At 39.9% G+C, this 27,266-nt stretch overlaps 1 protein-coding gene across 4 annotated transcripts in view; it reads right to left on the reverse strand.

Annotated features, from left to right (window-relative positions):
* The window catches only part of epha7 (eph receptor A7), a 92,347-nt gene that overhangs the window by 40,451 nt on the left and 24,630 nt on the right, over positions 1 to 27,266 (reverse strand). For all 4 annotated transcript variants that reach the window (XM_030404545.1, XM_030404544.1, XM_030404543.1 and 1 more), the window contains exon 5: positions 20,549 to 20,884. In XM_030404545.1, coding sequence (XP_030260405.1) covers positions 20,549 to 20,884 — 336 coding nt within the window. The remainder of the gene's footprint in view (positions 1 to 20,548; positions 20,885 to 27,266) is intronic.

A 27,266-nucleotide genomic window follows, 5' to 3' on the forward strand; every position in this document is an offset into this window, starting at 1 on the left:
GTCCTTTGTCCCACCTATGCCTCCCCTCACCTCCAGTCAACACTGGCTTCCAGGGTGAGTGACTGGCCATAATCGGCATGCACAGAGTCAGGTTTGCTGCGTGGAGAGAAGCCTGGTAATGCTGTAACACCTGCTGGATAAACAAGAGGTGTTTCGCACACAAAGCAACGTCCAGATCCTCCTCTCTCCAATTTATGGGCGAGATCAAAATGATTCCAGGGCTGACCAATTATAACCTTTGACTGAAGACAGAGAGGGTTGGGAGATGCTGCTGCTTAAGTTCAAGGTGCAATCTACCCTGAAGCCTCTGCAGCGTTGGCAGCTTTCAGAGAAGTTCCTTGCTTTTGTTGCGACACTTCATTACTAACTGGGCAACTGTCCCCATGGGCCCCAAAGCCCAAGGTCAGTTGTTTTCATTATTTATAAAGTGAAATTGATACATTTTTAGCACAAACTTACACAAACAATATGGACTAAGCCAAGCCCTGCATTCTAAGCTAATGTGGTCTTTTTTTTCTTAAAAATAGAAGACCTTTAGTTTACCGAGCTCACACAGGGCTGGCTGAGGACAACATCTTATCTCCCAGTATGTGTATATATATATATATATATATATATATATATATATATATATATATATATATATATATATATATATATACATATACATATATACATATATTTTTTTTCCCCAGAGTGAATTAATTCTTTATTGAACAGAATATCAAAAAGGTTGCCCCATTTTCCATGAGCCAAAGGGGATATCTTCAAACCATGAACCAAGAGCCCAAATATACCCAATATACAATGATCATGGGTTTTGGGCAATATATAGATATTATATCATTATCAGGGGTGTAACAAATCCCTGATTCAATTTTTTTCTCTTTTTGTATTTGAAGATCACCATTTGATTGGATTTTTTATTTAAGAAGCTTTTTTCCGCACTGACACCTATGCCTCCTGTTAGACAACAGATCACTGGTTCTATGCCCTGACAACTGTCAACCGCTTGATTTTATCTTGGTGGATTTTTTTTTCATTTTATCCACATTACTAAAACTATTTTTATATTATTTATCGCCTAGCCCTTAATGACCAGAGACATTTGGTTGTCTTTTTCTTATGCTATCAGGAAACTGGCCACATGTACGTATACAATAACAATCAAGGATGTCTCAGGGATTTAAAACTCCAGAGTTCCACAGTCACACAAGGGCATACTCAATCATAGAGGAGGCTGAATTACCAGATTTTCCATCATGGACGCAGACCAGAACAACTCTCAGCACACAGGACTATTACAGTCAGGGTCATGACTTTCACTACTTCCCCCACTGTTGCTCTCTCCACCTGTGCATAAAACCCACAGCTGACAGCAACAGATTCACTCCACCTTTCAATAGGCTGCCAAAAGTCTGGGAAATGTAAGAAACTTACACTTAATCATGGCAGGCTGATGAAAAACTGTGGATATCCCAAACATGAATTACAATATTTCATCATAATACATGCAATGTATTCAGTGATGAGCTTATGTATGCATTCATAGATTTTAGGTTAAATGCTTAAACACCTGCAGCTTCTTAATACGTTTGAGTTATTTTCTGTGAAAAAGCTGTGTTCATGGCAGTGGGTGTGTGAAACAAACATCATCTCTCAGCAGCCTGAGCCCCGACTCCCTATCATTATAATGATGTCATTATTGTGAGATAATTAGCCTTGAAAATGTATCTTGGGAAACAATCTCATAGCTTGTACTTCCTCCGTCGAGTTAAGCACCTCTGTTTCTGCCAACTATATATTGGACTTGATAATGACTCTTTTCTTCTTTGGCTGCTTACAGAAATTTACTTCACAATACCCACCATGATCACTTTGTCTTAGTGCGGGTAATACAAGTAACAGACACTCTAATGAGATGTCAGAGATCATCAGTGGAGCTGGGGAGGAAATAACAGTGATATTGAGAAGGACTTCAAAACAATACTACGAACTGAGGGCATAATACGCCCGGCACACTCAAGGTGGCACCTCGTGGCATTAAGCAATTCCGAAAGGTAGTTTTTGTAACAGCTCTATTAGCTGTATAATGTTTTCTCATTTTGGCTGTTTCATGGCTTTGTAGCAAGCTTATGGAGGACCGCTTAAAACGACAGAAGCAGAGAATGGTCCCATAAAACTGCGAGCTGAGCAGATGAATTGCTCTCCCTGCTGGGTAAGAAAGGAGCCCGTGGAAAGTACTGTACCTCCTTGAAGTCAGCAGACTGATTAGGGTTTGGAAATTGGCCAGATGTAGGAAAAAAGAAACTCAATCTGTACTTAACTACGTTTTTCTTTGCTGGGAATCCTATTTTTATTTTCTTTAAGACAGAATGGAAGCAGGTACGGCCCAGAGAGAAGCTATCAAAGTGGTTCTTCACGAAGAAGAAATAAAAAAAGGAACATAAAGCAATTTCTTAATCATTCCCTGCTGCAAATACCATGCTCTGGTCAAATAAATTCTCAGCCTCCGCATGGAAATAATCAGCAGTCAACGCCTTGAACACATTGTGTTGTCTCCGAAAATGCTCAGCCGAACGTAACTGCCATTAGTCACACAGAGACAATTAAAAAAAGCTGCCCCCGTCTGCCCTTTGTAAACCTGTCTGAATTCCCTTAATCCTTCACTATTAAACTCAACAATAGTTGGTAAAACCATTCATATCTATATAGGCGACTCCACTGTGCTGCAGTCGAGCAGAGCAGTGTAGATTGAGCCTCAGAAAGCAGCAGCAGGGGGTGGGGGCTGGCTGTTTGTGATGCAGATTCCCTACGAGAAGAGGACCACCAGCAGAGTGGAGCACAAACACACATACACACTCATACAGTATGTCGGTTTGTCAGTTTATCAGGCTGCGCCGGGCCTTGTAATACAAGTCAGTGTTATCCCCTGTGGATGTGATGGAAGGAGGTTTAGGGTTTTACTCAGCCGTCTGCTGAGGTGTCAATCTGCCTCAGCCGGCAGGAACAAGCTGATGAAAGAAGGTTTTTATTTTGGTGTTAATTGGAGCAGGGTATCAAAACTCAATGCTTTTTTCACAACAGACCTAAAAATGTCCATAGCACCTAGCATTGCTGTTAAGCACTGAAACTTTGGAAAGAATGTCTGGTCAGATTTATAATCTTATTCTTTAATCAGGCCAAAGAAATAACTTGTAAATAACTGTGTTCCCTAGAGCAGTGATGGAGTGTAACAAAGTACATTTATTCAAGTACTGTGCATAAGTACAACTTTGAGGTACTTTCTACTTTATTCCAGTAATCTTATACTTCCACGCCACCACATATTGGGGGTACTTTTTACCTCAATACATTTATTCGATAATTTTAGTTACTAGTTACTTTGAAGATTGATGCATCAGAGCCAAAGCAGCACCTTTTTTAAATGTATCTATTTATCGACAATCAAATTAAAAAAAACCTTCTTTCCTCCAGCTGTGAGACTCCTGAACCCATCCTCAACACTCCATTAATAGTTTATTTATCTGACTAGTTTAATATCTATCTATTAGACTGTATAGTTTTTGTGTAATTTTTTTGTGTTTGAAGCTTGGAGAATTACAAACAGAAATTTCAAAAATTGCTACATGGATTTTTTAATTGACCTAGATAAAGAAATACTGTAAAATAATGATTTCAAGCTAAAAATATGGGCCATCAGCAGCTTTAACCAAAAATGTTGTGTATTTGTAGGAGTCTATCAAAGCCCATGTTTGTCCAGTCATCAAGCACACACTCACACAGACTTGTGTATACAGTATGCTCATACAGAATGTTGGATAAACCAGGGTGATTATAGTTTTTAATTAAAATGAAACCATCATCAGCCAGGCTAACCAAACCTAGCTTATCTTTTCCCAAAATAATTTCAGCTAACATTAGGCCTGCATGGCAGTTCTTTTACTGTCTGACAAAAGTAGAAATTTATGAAAAGTTTTCATATAATTCTTACAAATCTGAGTTAACACAAAGTGTCTTACAGATGGTTTATCTCCTAACAAAGTCCAAAAAGGATAACAGCGCCATGTATATTGGGCCAAAGCAGCTTAAAGTCGTGTACCAAAGCGAGTGACAGAGGGCTCATAAATTGAGAGATGAAGCCCGACATCCTGATTAAGGCATGCAAGGTGTCACATCATTGTCAGCCTTTGTGTATTGGCCGCAGGATTTGCCATTACTGTAATTGGTGATTTCTGTCTGATAGGCAGCGAGGGCGACGAGGCTTAAAACTTAGTGGGAGAGCCCGAGCCAGAGTTTGCTTTTCAGGGTGCTGAGCCTCTCCCAAACCTCATCCCAATTACCCCGGGAACAATGACAAACAGCAGATTTTGCCTCTTTGTGTAAGACGTCCGGTATGTTTACTTAGCGTATCTCCAATCCACTTTGTCACTAGTTAATTGGAGAGGGGTGACTTATTCTTATGCAAATGGAAGACATGTTCACAGAATTTAAAGCAAGCTACCTTCAGGTGACAAAATAACAAAAAGTGTGTTGACAGTCTGGGGGAAAAGTCTCCCGCAGCACACCATGCATACAACCTCAGTGTGTGGGGGGGGCACTGACTTTATGCACTCATCTCCAGCTGCTGTCAGATGCTTCACTTGGACTGAATTCATCTCGTTATCAAATGCAATTTAATTTCAGCCAGAAAGCCAAGGTTGTTATCAGTAATATGTCAGATTAACAAGCCCATAATGCTGAAATACATCCAGTCAGTGCATTAAGTCACCGAATCCTGCAAGCTAGATGTAATTTAATTCTGCATAGAAGACAAAATCAAATCACATCATGACATTAATAAGTGATTATCGCTCTTCCTGAGCAGTGTTTATACAAAAAAAGCCAAACCTGTTGAAAACACAGCAGTCTCTGCAGGCCTCTCATTTCATCTCTCATCTAGACATCTACTGCCAATGTACACTGGTCTTAACACATTGTGACATACTTTTTGGCAGCACTCGACGGCGAGTCACCAGCGTGATAGGGAGATGATTTGGGGGGAATTTACAAATTTAATTAGCTTGGTCTCTAAGGAAACAAGCTCTTCCAACTTTCATTTAGATTTAATCTTTCTTTAGAGAATACACGGTTCTCACAGAAGAATAGCTGTACTCAGTCCCATTACTTGATGACAGACACTGGCTGCTTAGTTCCAGAGAGTGCAATGGCAAGAAAAACAGTGATAACAGCCGCCCACCATGAAAACACAGCAAAAATGTGGATGAATGAGGTGTGAAGGCAGACAAAATTCACATGTTTGGGCCAGGGCTTTTTTTTGGTACTGTACAGCAGAAGACTTTACCCTCCACCCACTGTTGGAGAGTATAGCTACCTGACACCTGCAGCCTGTTTATGAAGCACATGTGAAAGAGTATAATAGAGGGGCTGAATACCTCATTTGGATGATACAGTGAAAAATGGTTTAGGCATGTTTGACAGTTGGGTTTCCAGAGACATCTACAGTTTTTGCTTCCAGTTGCAATTTACTAACTTACTGGGACATCACGGTGCTTCCAATTGAAGACGATTAAAAAAGAAAACAGGCGAGGCCCCCAGCGATGCTAGGAGTTTTCATCCAACAGAAATATTTGACATTTTGAAGATGCACCGGCATTAAATGTTGTTGCCTGCTGCCATCCAAGAAAATATACATAAGTACCCGCTGCCCTACCACCAAACTACAGAGCAGCTTCTTTCCAGTTGTGAGACTCAAGAACTCATCCTCAACACTCCACCATGAACAGTTCATTTTTCTGACTTGATTATTATCTATTAATTATAGTTTAATGTGAGTTTGCACAGAATCTAAAGGAATTACAACAAAAGCTCCATTAATAGATCTTGTATTGCATAATGACAACTGAATACATTTAATCTTGATGGATTAGCAACATAAAATATTGTTTCATTGCCAAAGCTGAACAATTGTCAATATGTTTTGGTGTTAATTTGTTGATTATTGACTTCCAGTTGGTCTATAAAATGCAAAAGAAAAAATGATTTAAAAAATAATTTCATTGTAATCAATCACACACAGAATGCAATAGGATAGGATTGTGTGAGGTGGTAACGTAGCATTCTGGGAAATATAGGAAGTCTTTCACTGAGGTAAAACAAGATAAAACAACTCAAAACATACCAAAATAACTTTGCAAACTGCACTTTTTTCTTCTTCTAACTGTTAGAATCTGTTTTCTAAAAACATGCTCCACACCCACTTGCCTGCAAGCTGTTTCTCTGAAGGTAACTGATCTATTTCCAGCTTGAATGTGTTGTTCTTTTTGCCAACAATCTCTGAACTCACAAGGTTAAATGGGCAATCATTTTTTTCACAGCAAGACTGTGCTTCAGTCAGACCCACTAACTCTTTGTCACAGCTGTCCAAGAATGCAGCAGAATGAGCAGAGAGGACGGACGGGTGAAGGAGATCATCTGATACAAAGGGACTGAGAGACTTTGTAAAAGCTCTTGGCTGTGTTACCTTGTCACAGCATCCCTTACGCCCTCACTAACTTCCTCTAGTCCAGATGTGAAGCCCATCTGCTCCACACCCAGTACCAATGTCCTTTTGGATCCTCCACTGCCATAATCTTTTTACTGTTGTTTTATATCAAATAATTAAAAGCAGCCTACCAGATGGTTGTCACACACTCCCTCTGCTTTGATAACAAAAAGGTTTTGCACTGGTTTAAAGCATTAGAAGTACAGCTGAGGAAGCTAGCAGGTGTGCAGGACTAAACTAAGTCATGGTCGGGCCCTGAAAGAATTCAAGGCGACAGCTTTGGAGGGTCAAAAGGTTGTCCATAATTGCCAGCGGCCTGTTTGAGTGGAGGCAAATGGACTCTGGATTTTTTTCTTCCCCTTTCCTTTTTCCAAAGCCAAAGTGGTCTGCCACAAACTCATTATGATTTCCAAGTGTGATGATCTGAATAAAAGGGGAGGGAGTTGGAGCAGGGGGTTGAAGACATAATTAGTTTTCCTCACTGCAGGAGACAGTGTGCTGATGAGACAATGAAAGACAGAAAAAAGCCGAGCTGTCAATCTAGCCCGATTCTTTCATCTCACAAAGCACCAGTGAGTAATGCTCGCAGACCCCCAAAAAATCCTAACACAACCAGCAACCACAGTGCACAACCATGTTATGCAATGCAAACCTCTGCCAATTCAACAACCATTAACCATTTCATAGACCTCAGGAAGGAAGAGAATGGGTTCTAGCAAACATATTCCAGGTCATGCTCTGAAAAGTGCTAGAAATCAATATAAATGCTCAACACTGCAAACAGCTCTTAAATGTACTTGACATCATGTTCCATCTTAATGTTTTATTACCCTGACCTTCAAGAGTTATTTCCAGAACAATGTAAAGTTCTTCAAGAAATGTGAAGAAAGAGACACATTAAGCGAGCAACTCCCTACTACGTACAGGAGTAGCTTTTAAGAGCAGCATTTGAGTGATCATGAATCACATGTTAATGAATATAACATGTACTACGCCCTCACACACAAGGATGTAAACTCCTTCTGCCCCATTGTCCATTCTTACACTGCATCTGTGATACGGCCTCACATCATTTAAAGCCAATAGGTTTCAAGGATAAGTTCACCCAAAAATACAAATTAAGTTATTATCTACTCACCCCCACGCCGATGTAAAAGTCAAGTAAAGTGTTAGTCCGCCAAATGTTTCTGGAGCGTCACAGCATAACAGTGCTACATCATTCTGCTAAACAACTGAAGCTGATGGGAACAAAACAAAATGTCTCCGGAAGCCCAGAAAAGACATTATTTACACCCATTCTAAGCCGAGATCTTTATTGTAGCTGATAAGCTGAAAGCACGATCCCATATGAGTGGTGTAATTAACATCTTTTCAAGTTAAATTAGGACCTTGGGCCTTCCGGACCTTTCAGACCAGACAAGTTGTACAGAGAAATTGTATGTGTTTTTATTCATTTGTTTTTTAAAACATGTCTCCATACACTACAGTTATTTAGGAGAATGCTGCAACACTGTTTCGCTGTGAAGCTCAAGAAATGTTTTGTGAACTATGAAACTTCACCCAACTTTCCATCAGCAGTGAGGTTAGCAGATATAGACAGAATATTCATTTTCGGCGATCTTATCCTTTCAAGTATTAGGATTCATCTTATTTGCCAATACTTTTTTGTACAGTCGTTCCAAAATGTGTCTCAGAAACAAGGTTATGTTACCAGTGGCCTCCGCCAACTCCTGAGAATGCCACTGGGGAGATAACAGTGTTTGTAATACTGTTCTTTACCACAACAACTAATGATGAACAGGATGAAGAATTTTTCTTCCGTCTTTCACTTTATTCTAAAATTGTACTAGTAAATTCAGGCTCAGGCAGATGTGGCTGTTTACCTGTGTGAGATAGATGAAATGTTCTCTGGCTAACATGCTAACACTCTGTGGTCTCCAAACAATCCCTCTGCACCACCAGACAAAATACCATTGTCTACAGGATACAGCGATCAAAGTTTAGCTATTGACTGGGGATTGCTGCTGTTCTGTGTGTGTTTTGTGTGTGTTTGTGTGTGTGGGCGTGTATGTGTGTGTGTGTGTGTTTGTGTGTATTTTGTCCAGTAGGGGGAATTCACTGCTATGGGGCACCTACGGCATGCAACCCCGCTTGGCTTTATTACCCTTGGAAGTCCTTTTAACTCCTTCGGCAGGAAATGAAACACTCGAATGGCTCTATTGCAAAGTGCCCGAGCCATTTGCAGCCAGGGCCGTGACATTCCCGAGCATGTGTTCCATATAAAGAGAGGCTCTGGGAGTCACAGGTGCATGCTGACAGGGTGTGTATGGTATGTGTGTGTGTGTGTGTGTGTGTGTGTGTGTGTGTGTTTTTGATTGAATGTATATGAGAATGGAGAGGGAGTGGAAGTGAGTGAGTAGATAAAGAGAGCGAAGGAAAGAAAGTATTTTGGTGTTTACTGAGGCCTTACAGTCACCCGTGGGCAGTAAACAGAGAGCTGCTGCATTCCAGAGCCAAAGCCAGCTGCCTTCACTGACCGGTCAACGCTTGAAAACTCACAGGGCAACTTTAAATATGGAAGCTGAAGTTCACTTTTCAGTTAGAACTTTTGAGGGAGGAAAACAAGGCTGTTGACTGATGACTTTTCATTGGCAGTAGTACTGCAACCAATATTACCATGCAAAAAAAACAACCTGTTGATTATTTGATTACAAGTATTGCACGTAGTGACAATGAATGGGTTTTCCTTTGGCATGGAGTGAGAAGATAATGAATATAATGAAGATAAATGTTCCTTTAAGGCTGGAGCAGAAACAACTCAGAGTATATTTCCTATGAATTTAAGTTTTCTTTTGTAACTGTTGAAAGAAAATAATACATTGTTCCTCTTACGTTGCTTCGATAAGCGATTATTATAGCCCATCCCTGTTGTTATTTTTGTTTGTTTTTGCACCTGATGCATTTTTCTGATTTATTATGCCTGGCAGCAAAAAAAGCTTCTGGCTTCCAACCTCCTCTATTGTTATTATTTTGTTTGTAGAAATGATATTTTCCAGAAATGAAACTTTGTCACAAACAGTTTAAAAAATCATCTGCATTTAAAGACAGATGACGAATGATCGGGTGTGTTGCTCTGCCACAACGAGGACTGTGTTGCTCAACTCGAGAACAGTGTGTGTGTGTGTGTGTGTGTGTGTGTGTGTGTGTGTGTGTGTGTCTGTCTGTGTCTGTGTCTGTGTCTGTGTATGTGCTGGGTGCTTCACAGCACTGTTAAATATGTATATTCTCTTTGCGTCTCTTTTGTTCTCAGGTCACACTGTTATTTGTCCCACGCTTCATCTGCCGCAGCAGACTGACTACCTTAATTAGTGGCACTCACTGAGAGACATTAATAAGTGTCCAACAAACCTGAGATGGAATATATTAGAGTTCCATTTTTGTCGACAGTGACATTTCTCATCAACTACCCCTCAGGTCTGTAATTTCACTGAGCGACTACTCTCTCCTTGTGATGTGTCAGCCTGTGGTGGTGGCACAGAGGCATAGAGGGCTCATATGCTCATACCTTAATCTGTTCATGGACTATGTATCCATCAGTTGCTCTTCTATCAAGGTCAATTGATGCTTCTATACAAAAGCAAGCTCATTCAAAAAACACTGGTTGGTTCATCCAAATTACATGAAAAAACAGTTTGTTCAAATATTTTATTTTATTTTTGCAGGTCTTAAGACTTTTATTTATTTATTTATTATTTATTTACTTCAATTATTCACTTACTTCAATTTAATACTTAAAGGAGGTCTTCCTATTGAGACTGGTATGTCTTTTCCGAGAAAAACCTATGTCCGAAGAGGAAAATATACTGTTAAAGCTCAGAAATACATATTGACAATTCACTGATACACATCCATTTTCACAGTTAAGGAAAATACATTAGATGTGTGACTGCCAAAAATATTACAGATGTGATAAAAAGTTCAAAGTACAACCTTTTATGATGCTCCAATGAAATTAGGGAACATAACATGATATATTGTTGGAGCTCGTTCCATTTGTATGCTGACCAGCATCTGAACACAGCTCTGTGACATTGTGATTACTGTATTTAAATTCTACCAGAAGCAGAGATAACTTGGTAGTTTCATCATAGAACCTTAGAAATAAACAACATTGCCGTTCCCTTGTTTTTTTAGGTTTGTTTAATTTGTTAAAGATATCTCAGATACATTTCTACTTTAACCCTGATACAATACAGACAAATGGTCATCTCAGCCGTGAAAAATGACATCTTATTTTCCAAGAAAAAGTGTTTTGTCTCTTCCTGGTAATTCTGACTAAAAGTTGCCCCATTTTGTGGCAGAAAACTGCAAAACCTTTCAAAGTTTAAGGCTCAATTCTGACATTTAAAGGCCATTATTATTTTCTAATAGATACCAGTAATTTGAAGGGGAATTGTCCTTCCACTAAAATGTAATACCACACACAGTGTTACAAGGGTGGGACAACTAATTGAATCCTTCACAGCTCTGTCTTCTGTGTTCAGCCAATTGCTGCCAGTTAAAGGAAAAAAAGATGAAAACTATGCTTGATGGAATAATTATCCCTATATTAAGTCGTTATGAGATAAAAATCAAAATTATGGAATTTAAATAAAACTCAGAGAAAGTCTACATTATGAGAAACAACTCATTATTATGGGATTAAAAGTCATAGTTAGATCATAGATACTGAGTTATAAAATTGAGATATAAAGTTAGAATGAGGAGATGTTTATCCCAAAAATTGTTGTTTTAGTCCTATAATTTTGCCTTTTTATCCCATAATTATGATTTTTCATGGTATTCTTTTTATTTGTGTATTTATTTTAATCAAGGCTAACTTATTTATTTATTTATTTATTTATTTTCCTTTAGCAAAAACGGGCCTCCATGGTTCTGAGTAGCATTCTCACCCATTTCACCACTCTGGAAAGATAGATTTGCTGATAGATGATAGATTATAATCTGAGCCGATGCTGATAATTTTGCACATGTTATTCTGGTTTATCACTTAATCCAGAGTGAAGGCTAGTGACAGAATGGACGTCTTGCTTTAAGACAAATCAGCAGGAAACTCTGTGAGGTGAACTTGCAAACTTCACTTCATTGGACTGTCACTCTAACCATTCAGCCAGCCTGTCGCCAACATGTAAACATGCAGCGGAGCCTCGTCAAATACTTCAGTGTCCTAAGCTTCCTGCAGAGACATCCTTATTTATTTACACCACGGTTTATGATATCATGAAATATACACACGCAAATGTAATATCCCCCAAATGTTGATAAGTACAACAATGCTCAAGGAAACTTGTTTAGTCGCCACCTTCTGCAGAAAATGAGTTGTCGAATGTCTCGGCTGATAAATGAGAGCAGCTGACGTCCATGAAGGAAACAGAAGTGACTGCAGGAAGGTAAAGGTCTGACTGAGAAGCTAAGTTTCTATATGGAAGGTAAAAACCAGACTGACTGCCAGAAAAAAAAAAAAGAAAAAAAGTTGCCTCAATCTCTTTCTGCTGCCTCGCTGAGGTCTGAATAATTAAAGACGTGTGTGAGTCTGCTGCAGGGGAACACAGCCTATAGGATAAAGTTGAATGTGAATCAGCGCTCCCTTTTCAACTTCCATATATTCCCAGCTGAACCCCAAACATCAGAAAGTTGCAACTTTTCAGACAGTTTTCAGAATGAAAAAAATATCGCTCTCTGCAAATGTTCCAAATTAATAACACTGCATCCAAACACAAGCAAAAAGGGTGAGAGACAGAGCTTCTGTGAAACAAACAGAAATCATACGCAGAAAATACAAAGAGTCACAGAAAAACTGATGAAAAATGAGTGAAGAGATGCTGGGGTTGCAATTCTAATAATAATGGTAAAACTATGTTTAATTACTACTACTACTGTAAATAAATCTGCTGAGTGAAATTATAGTTGGACTTCAGACATGGATTCATCAATTTTTTGGATGTGATTTTAATGTCAGTGTGAACTCTTTGTTTCCTTTGATGATATCTACATGAGTATTTCAGTACCAGAAGAATACCAGTACAACCACCTTCCTCCAGCTGTTGGAACAAAGGAACCAAGAGCTACAGATATTTCTTTGCATGTGACTATTTCAACTGCATGTCTTCCATCTTGAAACAGTTTTTTGCTGATGTCTTGCTTTTCATTTGGTCCACAACTGGATGCTGACTCCCCTTTTTCAGATTCTCTGGAATATATTGTTACATGATGCAGGCTCCAATACGTACAGAGCTGTGGCAGACAGCTACATCCCTGTGATCCACATTACAGCTCTCTACCTATTATTTATGCTTTATATCCCTTTAAAGGTTGAATTTTTAAATCACAAAGCCATTTTGTCTTTATTTTATCTCTTCAACAAGTACAAACTTATTTTCAGTATATGTAATTTTAAAGGAGTTAGGTAAGGTATGTGTGTGTGTGTGTGTGTGCGTGCTGGGTGCTTCACAGCACTGTGTGTGTCAAGCTTGGGAATTAGGACAGATATTTCATTATAGGGTCATTTCATATAACAACAGCAGAGAGAGAGCATTTTAGTTCAGCTCGCATCATCATGCTTCTCACTCAGTAACAGTAACTGCTATCACTCAAATGGTGATAAGGTAGAAACTACGAGCACATTTTGGGTGTTTATTGTCAAAATGTGTCTGGTGGAGCATTCACGTTAAAGTGGATGTGTTCGCCTGCCTCCAGATATTTTTCATCTCATTTTAATGGGACTTAATGTAACAGTTTGTGTGCGCTCCTGTCATTTAAAAGCCCACCAAGTCCAAGGTTTTGGTCAGATTGTTTCCAGAGGCACATTGTTGCAAGTTTGCAACCAGCACATTTTTTCTACAAGCTGATGATAATTATATAATCATTTTGCAGCCAGAGTGAACACTGTGAGAATGAGAGCAAATTGAAGACAAGGCCTTTGACATCTTTTTGAGCTTCTATCCTCTCTGCCAGTTGAGTACTCCACTCTTGCTGTCAGCATTCTGCCCCAAACACACCAATGTAAAAATGACACATTTTTAGAAGAACGGATGAATGTTATAAAAATGTTGAACTGATGTGAGAAAATCTGAGAACTGTGTGAGTGTTTCAAAGTTTGGACAGAGTTTCTATGTGCATGTATGAAGGAGTGGGAAAAGTTTGAAAATGAGTAGGTTTCAAGTCATTCCTAATTGACTAAGAAAGTTGAATATTTTTATAAGATTTGATGGGATTTGAAAGATGAATAATATCTTGAATGTACACATATTGTTGAATATTTCAAAGTTGAATAGAGTTTCTCACTGAAAGCCTGAATGAGTAATGTCTCAAGCATTCACAACCAATAAACCCAATCAAATGAAAAATATGCAGACAATGATGAAACAATGATGAAAATTTAGAAAGTATTTGGAGAACAGCTGTAGGATTTGCAAGGTCTAGAAAATCTGACATGACCCTTACAAATGCTGATTGAGCCTTTTCTCACTGATCACCTTACCACTGTAAACAATACATTATTTCAAGGACCTTGACATAAAAATGGTGAAGTATAACTGAAAGGCATGGAATTACTTTACATGTTTTTTTATTGTCAGCAGCTCCCCACCATTAAACCCAAATCAATAACGTTTCAATCTGTTTCTCAATACTTTCTGACTTCCTTAGCGTGTGGGTGAATTCACTAATGTTGAGTGCGAATGATACACATTTGGTGTTCTTCTGAGTATTTATGACTGCAGAAAGTGTCTGTGAGATTGAGTTAAAATGATCTGTGTAGTCATGGTGACGAAGGAACATGTCACTCAGTACAGTACAAGTCTTTTAGTGTTTTAACAATAACTTTAATACGTTTTTAATCAACCATGGCACAGAGGAAGATGCATGCACACAAATATGTGCTAGGATACATTCATTGTTGGTGTCAGTGTCTTCATAGAATCCGTCGATAAGAAGAAAATTACAGATGTTGAATATCCATACAGGATATGGGCCATTAGCGGCTATCAGCCCTCTAAACCTGTAGCCTACTAGAGAAGGCCTATTCTAAACCACAGCCCTGCATGCAGTCTGCCTGTGTCCTTTCCAACGCAGTGAAACAGCCCGTTCCTCTGACAGGCTTCCTGCACCAAGAGAAAAGACTGTCCAATGTCTGCGATAGGGACCAAGTGAAGGGGAAAGAGGCAACGCCAGCTTCTATGAGGGAGGGCTCATTCAAGCAGGGCAGATTCGGGGGGATTTAGGGAGCTCGTCTGCCAGCAATAAAAGGCTGAAACAGGATACTTGGTGAGATTAATTACCTAGATAGGCCACGATAATGCCATTTAAATGGGAAAGTAATTAAAGTGCACCTTCCATGAAAATTATTCATTGCTGACGGATTGGGTGACAGACAAATCAGGAGGCATTTACAGAAAAGCTACAGGTTAAGTGCTCCGAGCTGCTGCTTTGAGACCACCACAGTTTTATTGCAGCTGTTGAATCTTACTGCTTTGCCCAGCTCTCATCAAATTACCGCGAGCATGTGGAGCGGGGGGGCGGTGAAAAGAATGGGCTCCCAGGTAACGTAAAACCGGGGACAAATGCTACAAAGGAGGATCCGCTTAACTAGAAAATTACACTGGCTGGCACTGGTCAGTGGGGACTGCTCAGAATCAATCAATCCTTCTGTTTAAGGCCACCATGGCAGATTACAACACAAAAAGGGATAAATCAATGCCCTTATTGTTCCCCAAGTGTTACTTTCACAAATGCACTGAACAATTTCCATTTAGGGTTATAAAGTGTCAAAGTGGCCATATTGATTACCACTGAGGAGCTGGGGTATCAATTTGCACCCCTGAACATTTAATATTTTAATGATCATGTGATCTCTGATCAAACTCAGAGCTATCTTCCTTTCTGAACTCCAGACACTGGAGGACAGTGAAGCAACAAAACAAAATGGGAATATTTGATTCTCACACAATGCAAGGGCACTGAGGCTTTTCAGATCAAAGTGAGATGCTTAGCTTACATTCTTATGCGCCTCTTCTTTTTCCTTTTGCATTGAGATACTGTACTGAAGGGAATAGCCTGTTGTTATCTTTGAATGTTTAAGTAGGTTTGTACTTGAGGGGGACCGAAACATCATCCTACATTCACACAGTGTTGCACAACAAATGAAGCAAAGAATGGCTAAAAATAAATACCAAAGATAACTATGTTGGCTGATTATGAAATTCCTCAGATGTTAAGTATGTGAGAATTGCAACTTACACAAAGCCTTCAAATGCAATACAATGACTCCTATCTTATCATGTGTGTTTAGTCGTGCATGTTTTGGAATGACATCAATATACTTCTTGGCTTTTAGAGACAATCTAGTCATACTGATTATAAACTATGTAACTGTTGTACAGACAAGGCATGACTGCAACCTTAAAGGACCACTGTGTAGAATTCAAGGAGAAGCACTGGCAGAAATGCAGTATAACATTCAACGTGATTGGTCATCAGTGTATAGTTCGACACATCCTCATACATAAATGACCTAATAGGCTTATTGCAAATGACTCCAAAAACAACATATATCACCATTCCCAAAACAGCCTAGGTGTTGCAGTGTACCGACGACAAGCGAAACAAACAGTCGTCCAACCACCACAGTTCAGTTAGGTTTATCACAAAACTACTTCGTTTCTTCATGAAAACATCATGTTTTTAGTTAAAATAACTATATAATGTAACTCAAAATTATGTTATGTTGCATTGTGGTGCATAATGCAAAGTGAGTTAAGGTTTCACACTGGACACAAAGGGCAGTTTTTTGGGTGAAAGTTGTGAGTTTCTGGACGCATTCATCCACCGAGCTCCTCCCGGTGCTGATTCATTTCTTTTTATACCACTTTGCCCGGCCTCCTCCTTTGCTTAGTGTAATAATAACTACAGCCAGGAGAGGATGAATCCCAACAATAAACGTAAATATGGTCATAACAATACAAACCTCAGTGTGAAAGAAAGAATTATAATTTATCCCAAGCATTTCCTTTCTGCATTATAACCTAAATTAAAAGAAATTGTTTACATATTGCCACACTGGTTACACCCATGTGTCAAAAGGGCTTCACACAAACACAGATGTACGATTTGAAACAATGTCTTCATCTATTTAGGGGTTCTGGAATGACAGCAGTGACATTCTGAGGCATTTCTAGTCAAACTCACCACAGTCTAAATAATGCATCTGCTTAAGTCACACCCCCTGTTTTCTGCTCTGACTCACCCATGGAGCCTGTGAATACTTAAGCACAGCTCAACTATTACAAAAGTTGCTATCTGAGAGTAACAGTGTTGTGCTCACAAGCAGTCAACATTCAAATCAATTTCCACTAGCTCCACCTTTTACTCATTTTATTGTTTATACCGCTTACTGATCGCACCACAACCCCATTTCGATGGTGTCAAGCTGAATGTGTACACAAAGACACACACACATACACACACAACCACACACAGGTCCTGTAGTGTTTCCCATAACTAATTTCAAATCCTATTTCTGTGCCCTTCCCCACAGTGATGTTTCTGGCCCAGAGATGTGAACATCCGCTTGAATAAATATTAATGGTTATTCTATGAGCGGTGCCCACTCACAAGTGTGCTGGAAGAACAAAAGGCCTTGTTTACAAGTGCGCTTGAGGAAAGCTAAGGCACAGAGGGCCTCCTAGGGCCCCCAATGCCGGTTCTGTGATGCTGTTGACTTACAATGGAGTGCTGATTGAAACACACTCTTAACTTCCAGCATACAGCTATGGCAAAGACGGCGAAAATCCTCAACATGACGAAATTTCTATTCAACGGCTGCAAGGATGGAGCTGAAGAAATCAAGCTTAAGAACTCGCAGTCTCTACTTAAACTCATTTAAGACAGAGCTGAGAGGTAATTAGGTTTCTGGGAACAATAAGCACTCAGCACCTTGTGTAGTTCCAGCCTCGCTTCAGACATTTCCTTTGGTGTAATTAGGGGAGGTGTGAATTCCTCATCAGATGGATCACCATCTGCATTCACACACTGCGTGTTCATTCCCCGAGTCCCCAGCTCGGAGCCTATGTTCATCCTGATTATCATGCAAGAGGTCAAAATGGGAAGGGATAGAGGAGAGGGCTTCCCTTTTTTAAGGTTCTTTCAGAGCTACAGTCTGCAGCACTTCACCACGCAAAGGTTAATCAATTCTGAATGATGAGCCATAAAAGCTTAACTAATGCAGTCATTTTCTAATGAGTGGTCCTGCATGCTTGCTCAGGAAGGACCGATTGTTTTAGGAAGCTCCGATGTTCCAATTACAAGGCGCTCAAGCATTCCCTAACTGCCCAGAGAGCGCTGGACACAGTGAGGGTCCGGTGAGCAGGACAATGAGCCCCGCAGCAAATGGGAAACAAGAGAGACCCATCACTGACCATCAATATAAACCTTATTCTGACTATTGAGTGACAAGTCAGCCGAAACCTTGAGAGTACACCATTATCTCTATCAGTATCTGTGCTTGAAGTGGGAGGGGCTTAACCAGTAATTGAGTTGTGCTTAAACAAAAATGTTTTCAGAAATTTGAATTGATAAAGCTAGGATTTTCCTTCATCACAAGTACAAATATTGACATATTTTACCAAGAGAATAATCTTCCTTGTGAAAAGAACATTTGTGTCAAGTACTGGCTCATCCCTACTGGTGAGTTATGATTATAGTTTCATCGTGATGTCTGTTAGATACAACTTAAAAGCTTATAAATGGACTTCAAGTTGCTTTAAGATTTTTTTGTCAAATGTTACAAAGTAGTTTTTGTTAAAAAAAAAAAAAAAAAAAGTGAAACCAAACTGGCCAGGAAAGAGTCAAATAGGTCAAGGCAATCAGAAACTATGTTTTGTTGGACTTATCCTACTTCAGAGATACAAATTGATTTTAGCCAAAATGTATTAAAGGAACCATAACAAATGTGTGACTATTCCTCTGCACATTTGATTTAGTAATGTCATTGCTTCAGTAATTTCAGCCTTCATATGATGGCAGTATTCTGTCCCAGACCATCCCTAGCATTAAACAGATGGAGAGGGTCAACCTGCCTTAAAGAGCCACAAAAGGAATTTGATAAGTCTGGATTTCAAAGAGCTATTTCAGTATTACATCATGATCTGCAGTCTTTCAAAGACTAGTCCATCCTGATACCCTGCAACTGTGAAATTGAGGCAACTTTATTATTATTATTGAAATAAAATTTAGCAAATGTAGCGATATTGATGATTGATACAAACTATTACATATCCACACTGAATGGAATTCATCCAAAAAATTATCTGCGACCTGGTCCATCTGGGCCAATTCTATATTACAGTGTTATCACACGTTAAATGGTGCCACTTACTCGAAATAATAAACATGACACCATCTTGGCCAAGCACGCCACTCTGTTTCACAATAGCTAATGGCAAAATATTCCACCGGGTTAACTGAGTAATTGTCTGTTGTCAACATGCCACGTATAATTATGAGCGACTCTAAAAGAGCATGTGTTAATTGTTTTTTCCGGGTTTTCCTGCAGGTCGTCCTCTGCCCACCATCCTCGTGTCCTTGGCCTGACAACCCCTCGGCACATTCCAGCGCGTGTCTCTGTCACAAACCCAGCATCACGAAATACATCATCCCCAACACTACATCCAGCACACATCCATTCAAGTCAATGCCTCTCTCTCTCTCTCTCTCTTTCTCTCTCTCTCTCTCTCTCTCTCTTTCTCTCTTTGTCTCTCTGTCTCTCTCTCTCTGTCTCTCTGTCTCGCTCTGTCTCTGTCTCTCTCTCTCTGTCTCTTACACTCTCTATCTCTCTCTCTTTCTCTCTTTGTCTCTCTGTCTCTCTCTCTCTGTCTCTCTGTCTCGCTCTGTCTCTGTCTCTCTCTCTCTGTCTCTTACACTCTCTCGAACCCAATAGAGATGTTTCTATGTGACTGAATAAACCACTATGAAGATGATGTAAAAGTAGCGGGACTGGCCATCACAAGGCAGAGGGCAGGTGTAGTTTGCCAGAGAGAGAGGTTATACACCCAGTTATACCCTGCAGCCTTCTTTGAGTCACCATAGTCAGAGCACTCTTTTGGGCCAACTGTATTTCATGGATGCTCAAGCATGAAAGAGAAATCTTGTTGGGTGGATCCATAGAAATAATGAATAAAAAAGGCTTCAGAGTTTGTCACCGCAAAATACAGCATTTTAATTATGGCTGATTCCCTTGAGACTAAGCTGCAAATACAGTACTAGCTATTTAGGTACCACTGGGAGTCTGCATCATTGCTAAGCTAATAATGTTTGCCACTATGGTGCTGATATACACATTAAATTAATCTAGGTAATATGCATACTGGATATATTATGGATCATATCCGACTATGGTCATTAATGCTAATGGAAAATCATTACCATAGTTTGCATATGAGAGGGTTTCAAAATTAAACTGCCAATCGCCATGTTCCTAATGTCTAATGCTCTCTCAACTGGAGCAAAGGGGGATAGACTGGGGCTGTGCATAGACTGGTGTGAGGGACACTGTTTCCAACTTCAGCTTTTAATAAACTGGTTCATTTATGGAAATAGAAATAGAACATATTCACTTTTTGTCAAAGATTCAACCCTATGACCTGTGGGCATTAAGTGTTACGTAAGTACAATGTAGTATTTAAAGGTCTAAACAAACAAAATACAAAGTGTTACTGAGTGAATGTTAGATGTGCTGCTAGGTGTTTGTCTGAACGTAAAAAATAGCAAGGAAAGTCGTTTCCTCCTGCTTCCAATCTTTTTGCATTCATAGGCTCTATTTCCCAAAATGTTACACTAATTGTAATTCAAAAAGCACTTTTACCTCACACAAGAACATTGCAGAGTAACTTTCCAAGTGTAAATCAAAATTATCCATCTTTATAAGTGTTTGAGTGTAGGAGTCCTTACCTGCTTGACCAGTAGCGATGCTGACCGCGGCAAACAGCCTCTGTGTGCGGCTCAGGTCTGACACCCCATTGACAGCTTCCACCTCGAAAGTGTAGTTGGCGTGGGCAAGCAGGTCCAGGATCGTCACATAAGTGTCCACTAATCCTGACTGTGCGGGGGAGTATCCCACATTGGGCCCACACGGAACACACTCTTCGGGTTCCCAGCTGCAACGCCTGCATATAACCCTGTAGGTGACATCGTTGCGGCCACCCGTGTCAGCTGGCGGGCTCCATTCCAGGCTAACCGTGGTCTGGTTGATGTTGTAGACCAGGTTCTGTGGCGCTGAGGGAGGTCCTGTCAGAGGTGGACAAGTAGGAAGCCAGAATTAAATAACTGGGTGCCAAGGAAAGTGACAGCCAAGGGTGTGCATTGACTGGATCTGTGCTTTCACTGTTCTCTCAGAGAAAAAAAACACTATAGGACATGCCAGCTCCAGCCCCAGAGCCAAGCACTCACACTCAATTATAATAAAACTCAGATCCCAAAAAAAGGTACAGGTACACTGAAAGGAAGTGAGCTCTGGCAGGCACCAAGGTCAGTCTTAGAAGGCTGTGAAATCAAGGAGTGTAGCCCAGAGTTTCAAAGGGAGAATGATTTCATGCGGCACTGTTTTTAAGTCGCTGTTTTTATGAATTACAAGACAGTACACTCTTCTAACTCACCCATTACCCCTCAATGCTCCATCACTTCCCTTTACACAATGAAATACATTTGATTTCAAGATTATATAGTGTTGGGGGGTTTTCAGTTTACACATAGATACACTTAAATTGTGTAATTATCACATTCAAAAAGATTAAAGAACTTACCATAAAAAATGATGTGTGATAGAGGGTTGACTGAATTTATCAAATTAAGTTATTAAAAAGCAAGCTTATTAGCCTCCCAGCGTGCACTGCATTTGAAATAAAATTCTTCAGAAAGTCTTCTTTGTTCCTTGTTTTATTGTATGTATCAAAGCACTTCAACCGCAGATTTAATGATTATGCATGCACACTTATCCTGACTTTATTTAGCCACTAGCAGTAAGAGGTGTGATGAAATGGTAGGGTGGCAAACTAATGATCAGATCTGAATCTGCTTTAACTAGAAATGAAGGCTTATTGGCTTATCAGCTCTTCAAAATGTAACTTGACAGTAGCTGACCTCAGTTTCTTAAGTTTCGTAAGCTTTATGGCCACTTGAGGGGGGAAAAAAAACAAACTTAAAATACCTAAAAATAATTAGTAAATGATGGCCATGACAAATTTGCTAGCAAATTATTGCCTGTGGACAGATTAAGTTGACACAGCACAGACACCAGATTTGAATATGACTTTCATTATGCAGCACTTTTTGGCCTCCACCAACGTCTGCTAAATGTTAATCTATGTTCATCAGCTAGTTACTATTTCCATTCATCTGATGCAGTTCAAGCTGCCTGATGTTGCTGAAAATGAGACCAATGAGAGCGAGGGAGTGAACCACAACAGTAAAGTTGCTTGCCATTAAAAAAAAAAAAAAAAAGAAAGAAAATATCAGCTGATAGATGCTAAAAACTTTAGTTTTTTTACTGTGAGAGACCCTTTTGGTCATGGAATCCCTTGTTGATATACAAATAAAAATCAGTGCAGCATTAAGGCAGCCTGATTCTTTATATTTTAATTTTAAACCAACCTGATGTCTTTTAACAGTGTACTCATGCATGCAAACATGGCTGGTGATTCATCCAGATGGACTAAGGGCTTTGTTTACATGGTGATTGTTAACAGCATAAAATCTGCAGCTGCTATGGAAATGATTCAAACCTGGTTACATAGTTAGCTTAGCAGGGAATCAGAGCCCACAGACAGCCACTCTCGAAGGTTTCCTGTTCTCAGAAGATATACAACAACCAGCTGGAGACAGCAGCTTTACTGGGTTTCCCTGGAAAGGTATATCATTTAGACAGCAGGACACTTAAAGTTAATGCCCTACAAAAAAAAAAAAAAGACTCACCCACAAAATTTATGAACAAGATTTAAACCTGGATTATCACTGTCCTGTAACTGCCATATACAATTTCACTTGACATACAATAACAACTAGCTCCATGTCATCAACAGTGCACAGGACCACAGACCGTTTGCCAGTAAATGTTCACGTAATGGCAAAGAGATTAGCTCATCTCGTAAAACAATGAATAACAAATTACTGCTTTCATCTTTCAAATTCCAGGCTGTTGGCTTTTATGGCCCAGATGTTGACATAAATAAACTCCCCCTAATGCAGTAAAGATTATATGACTTGTATTCTTTGTTTATGCATGTGTTTTAAAAACATCTTCATTTTGCTTTCTGCTAAATTTAAACGGTTCTTTTTTTTCTCAGGAAATATTCTTTGAGGGAATCTTGGGGAGAGACCTCTAAACTCATTAAATTTGTCACAAAACAAAATAGGTCATGCATATGCATAGAGCCAAAACTGCAATCACAATATTCGGGCTCATTAATACAGCACTTAGTTGTTTTTCCCTGTTCCACCCATTAGAACCGAGGGCTCAATGGAGACATCCATATTCATGATTATCGGGGAAAATAAGAGACAGACTGTGGACTGGCAAGATGAAAGAGCCACCTGTGGCAGGTGAAGTGGAGACGAGTGACTGCTGATAGTGCCACTCGACTCCAGCCTTGGCACTGACACTCGACCCACACTCTCAATCTTCACTGCAGACAAAGGGAAGGTGTGCCTCGGCACATACGCACAACAACACCCACGCACATGTGCACACATACCTCCTAGCTCCCACCTGAACCTCTGAGATCTTTTATTCTAGCATTTCCTTGGCGACGGTTAGCGATGATAACATCTCATTTTGCTCGTGCCACTCTCATTGGGTCTCAGGTGCCACAGATCAAAGCAGGGATTTCTCAACAATTAGACTGGCCCTAGATCTGTGTGACCTTTGTGTTTTTTCATTACCCTGCAAGCTTTGTCTTTCTTCCAGAAAAGACCTCAGTCTGCTTTGGATAAAGTGTGTGTTGGCTCTTCTGACAGTGACAGTCTGCAAACCACGGATATGTTGAAACTTTACGTTTAATTTAGAATTCTATATCGTGACAGTGCTGTCCTTGTGCTCTGGTTAGGTTTAGGCACAAAGACCACTTGGTTATGGTAAGAAAAAAAATCACGTTTGGGCCAAAATTACCTGCTTTGGATGCCACAAAGGCTGAAGCATGTCACAATGTTCTCGCTAAAATATATATATAATATATAATATATGTCTAGCAGGTTCACACTTACAAATGTAGAAACATAGTCTCAAACTGTGGTCAATGGCTTGGTAGCCCTCTTGCCTAGCTGTAACTCTACCATCATTCCCTTCACATTTGGACTGCTCATATACAGCACAAGTAATGTGGATGTGATATGACACATATTGTAAGAAAGTTAATGTGGTGTGTTTGTCACATATATATATTTGCATTTTTGCAGCAATGTTAACTGCCAACATTTTATTCTGCTGGGCTGCTGAAACAGAACTGGGCCTTGGTTCAACAAGTTAGCAAACCTTCTCCTACCAGACAAGCTAATGTGTGCATATCTGCGGAAGTAGATTTTGAGCTTCTCGCAAGCTTTCTTTCCCTTTGGTCTTGTTGCGCGTGTACATTGCCATGCATGCTTTTGAGGAAAGACTGTGATTTGTCACATGAAGACTTTAAAGATGTGCAAAAGACAAACCATTATTTGAAAGCTAGTGGACAGATATGGAGGCAGAGGGGAAGGCTAAGTAGCCTTCTAAGCGTGGACACTTATAAAAAGGTGTACACATTTTTACCTTAAGGTGTTGTGACACATCATATGACCCAGTTTGTTTAAGGCATACTGAACCTGTCTTCTGTTTCTTCTTCGTCTGCTCTGGCGTCACTTTGTTTTGCTGAACATGCTCTGTCTGGACTCAGGAATATGAAACTCTCCTGCCCCCACTTCACCTACAGCACAGATTAACGCCACATCCTGAGCCTCTGCTGTCTGTCTGCTCATCCTTACAGCTCAAGGGCTTGTCGTTCTCCCTCTTCTTTTTACTCCTTTTTTTCTGTCCCTCACACCCCCACTCTGTCTTATCTTTTCGTGTTCTCTCCTCTCACCCCTCCTCCCAGTCAAGTTTCATTTCACGGATTAGCCTGCCAGAGCCCCCACAGCCTGAAATGTCTCAATCACTTGGTAGCTTCCCTCCAACACTACCACTGTGACCAAGCATGGGCAAGCATGAGTGTATGTGTGTGTGTGTGTGAGAGAGAGACAGACAGAGAGGGTATCCTTGTTGTTGTGCATAAATATGGAATAAGTGCATGCACAGCTTATGTTTCCTGCTACATCATTTGCAATGCTAACATGAAACAGATTTTAAAGAAGAACCTGTGAATGTGTGGAATAATTAAAGAACTCCCTTGTGCAACAGTGGTGAGAACAGCCTTCAGCTGCATCTAAGTATCCACTACACCTAATAACCTACCATATAGAATACATAGTAAGTGATCATTTTTAGATCATGTTTCAGAGCCCATCTCCACTTTGTGCAGAGTTGTGAGACCTGAGCAAATCCAAGCTTAGGAGAGAAGAATCCGGTGCTTATCGGCCTTGAGAGGTGCTCTGGGCTGCCTTAACCCTCCATAGCCTATTAGCTGGCTGTGCGCTAATTGGGGAGCTGTGGGGAGAGGGGCAGCAGGGGTGAGTGGTATTCAAATCACCCATGAGGTAATCCTCACTCTACAAATGTGTGTTGTGACCCCGTGACCTAGCCTCTAATGATGTGGCTGGAGCAGACCTGTATGAGGGAAGCCATGCAGAAGAGAAGTGCTCGAAGAAGAGGTTTTTCAGCTTGAGGGCTTCCCAATGCTGCCTTGGTGCTGCACTGAACTCAATATATGTCATAACTTGGCATGTTTTGAGACAATAATCCTTAGAACAATGGCCTAATCCATTATGAGGAGATAAATCACTAGCATGATGTCTTCATACAAACCATTAGAGGTCCATACATGTGTTGTTTTGGGTTTTTTGTCGTGAGTTGCTGCAATACAGATTTGCATGGCTTCTTCTAATTACAATGTGAAGTAAACAGAATGCAGCAATTTACATAGAATTTACATGTGCATGACCAGGACGGGGACAGAGGCTTCGTGTTGTGAACAGTATCATTTCCAATGTTTGCTTACATTTTGCTTACAATTTTTGCTGATAACTAACTAAACTAAAGCAATAAATAAATGACTCAAAAAAGTAAATTGATATGCAATTACATGCACCAGAAATAATTCTAAATAAAGATAAAGTCATAAATGTGGCATACATCAATATTATTATTTAATTTGCCTCTTTTTTGCCTTTGTGTTAATTAGCTACCCTATTTATTTACGTTAAAGCAGAGTTGAGTTCACACTTTTATAAATATATCAAATGTAAAATCAAATACGATGACATACAAATGAATTAATGCCTATGCTTTTTTTTAAGTACTAGTTTTAGTTTTCAGTGCATTAAATGGCATTAATTAATGAATTCATATTTCATTTATTTTAGCAGTTTCAGTCCTGCGTATGCATTTCGTATACATTCTGCATTTTTACCTAAACCATACTTATTACTATAACCTATACTAAACTCCTCTGATTTTATCTAAATGCGCTTGATGTTCTGTATTTAGTCAAACTCTTTCAGGATATAGGATCTTAACAAATGAAATTGATGAAATGAATTCATCATGCATGATCTTAAACGATGTTGCTGTCAATCAAAATATAACAAAACTAGGATTTCCTGGCTCTGTGCTTCAGTCTGTGCCTACATTCTGCAGCCCTTTCACAGTCACCTAGCAACTCGAGGCAGGATGGGCCCTCTGATGGACATCAACTTGTTGAGGTGGCACATTTTTAAGGGGGGCGGCGGGGACTGGGAGGAGAAGACGACCGCTCACAACTGCCCTTTCCTGCCCCGAGCTTGCACCAGCACTGCTCACACCTGTTGCGTGATTGATGCACACTCCCCAACCTGTCAGCAACTCCAGTCTGTGCCCTGCCCCTGGAGAAAATGCCTCCCATGGCCGTCAGCATAATCTCATTTTCTCACAACTTTGCACGTGAATGGCAGGGATAAACATTCAACAAACAAAATCATTTTCCTCCCTCACCCTCTCAACACTTACCACATAGGGTACATTGTATTGGAGTTATGTTTTTGCAACTTCTTCCCTCATCTTTATTCAGGGTGGATTTGGCTTTCATGTCCCCACATTACATCGTCATCTCATTTCCTCTCAAATCCTCATAGACACATTCTTAATCTCTGTGTGCCAGAGATCCATCTCACTGTTTTTCTAAGGCCTACGTTATGGTGGCTTTACAAACCCCTATTAAAAAAAATCTGTCAATCAAGCTATTTGTTCAGGCACTGCAAATTCATTTTCAATTACTATTCACTCCTGGTCTGGATAAGGCTTGAAATCACAGTGACGATTGGTCACACTGACTTAATCCAGTGATGAATGAGGAAATGCACGTACAAAAGCTGTGCAAAAATTGCGTCGGGTGAATGAGGAAAAGGGTGAAGCTATTCATACAAGTTAAAAATACATATTTACATATAATGGTATGGGGTCATCAAGTGTAGACCCTGAGTTAATGAAAATGAATAATGGAAAGTGTGCATTAGGCAA

Source organism: Sparus aurata, chromosome 22 (assembly GCF_900880675.1).
Source record: "Sparus aurata chromosome 22, fSpaAur1.1, whole genome shotgun sequence".
NCBI classification, from domain to species: domain Eukaryota; kingdom Metazoa; phylum Chordata; class Actinopteri; order Spariformes; family Sparidae; genus Sparus; species Sparus aurata.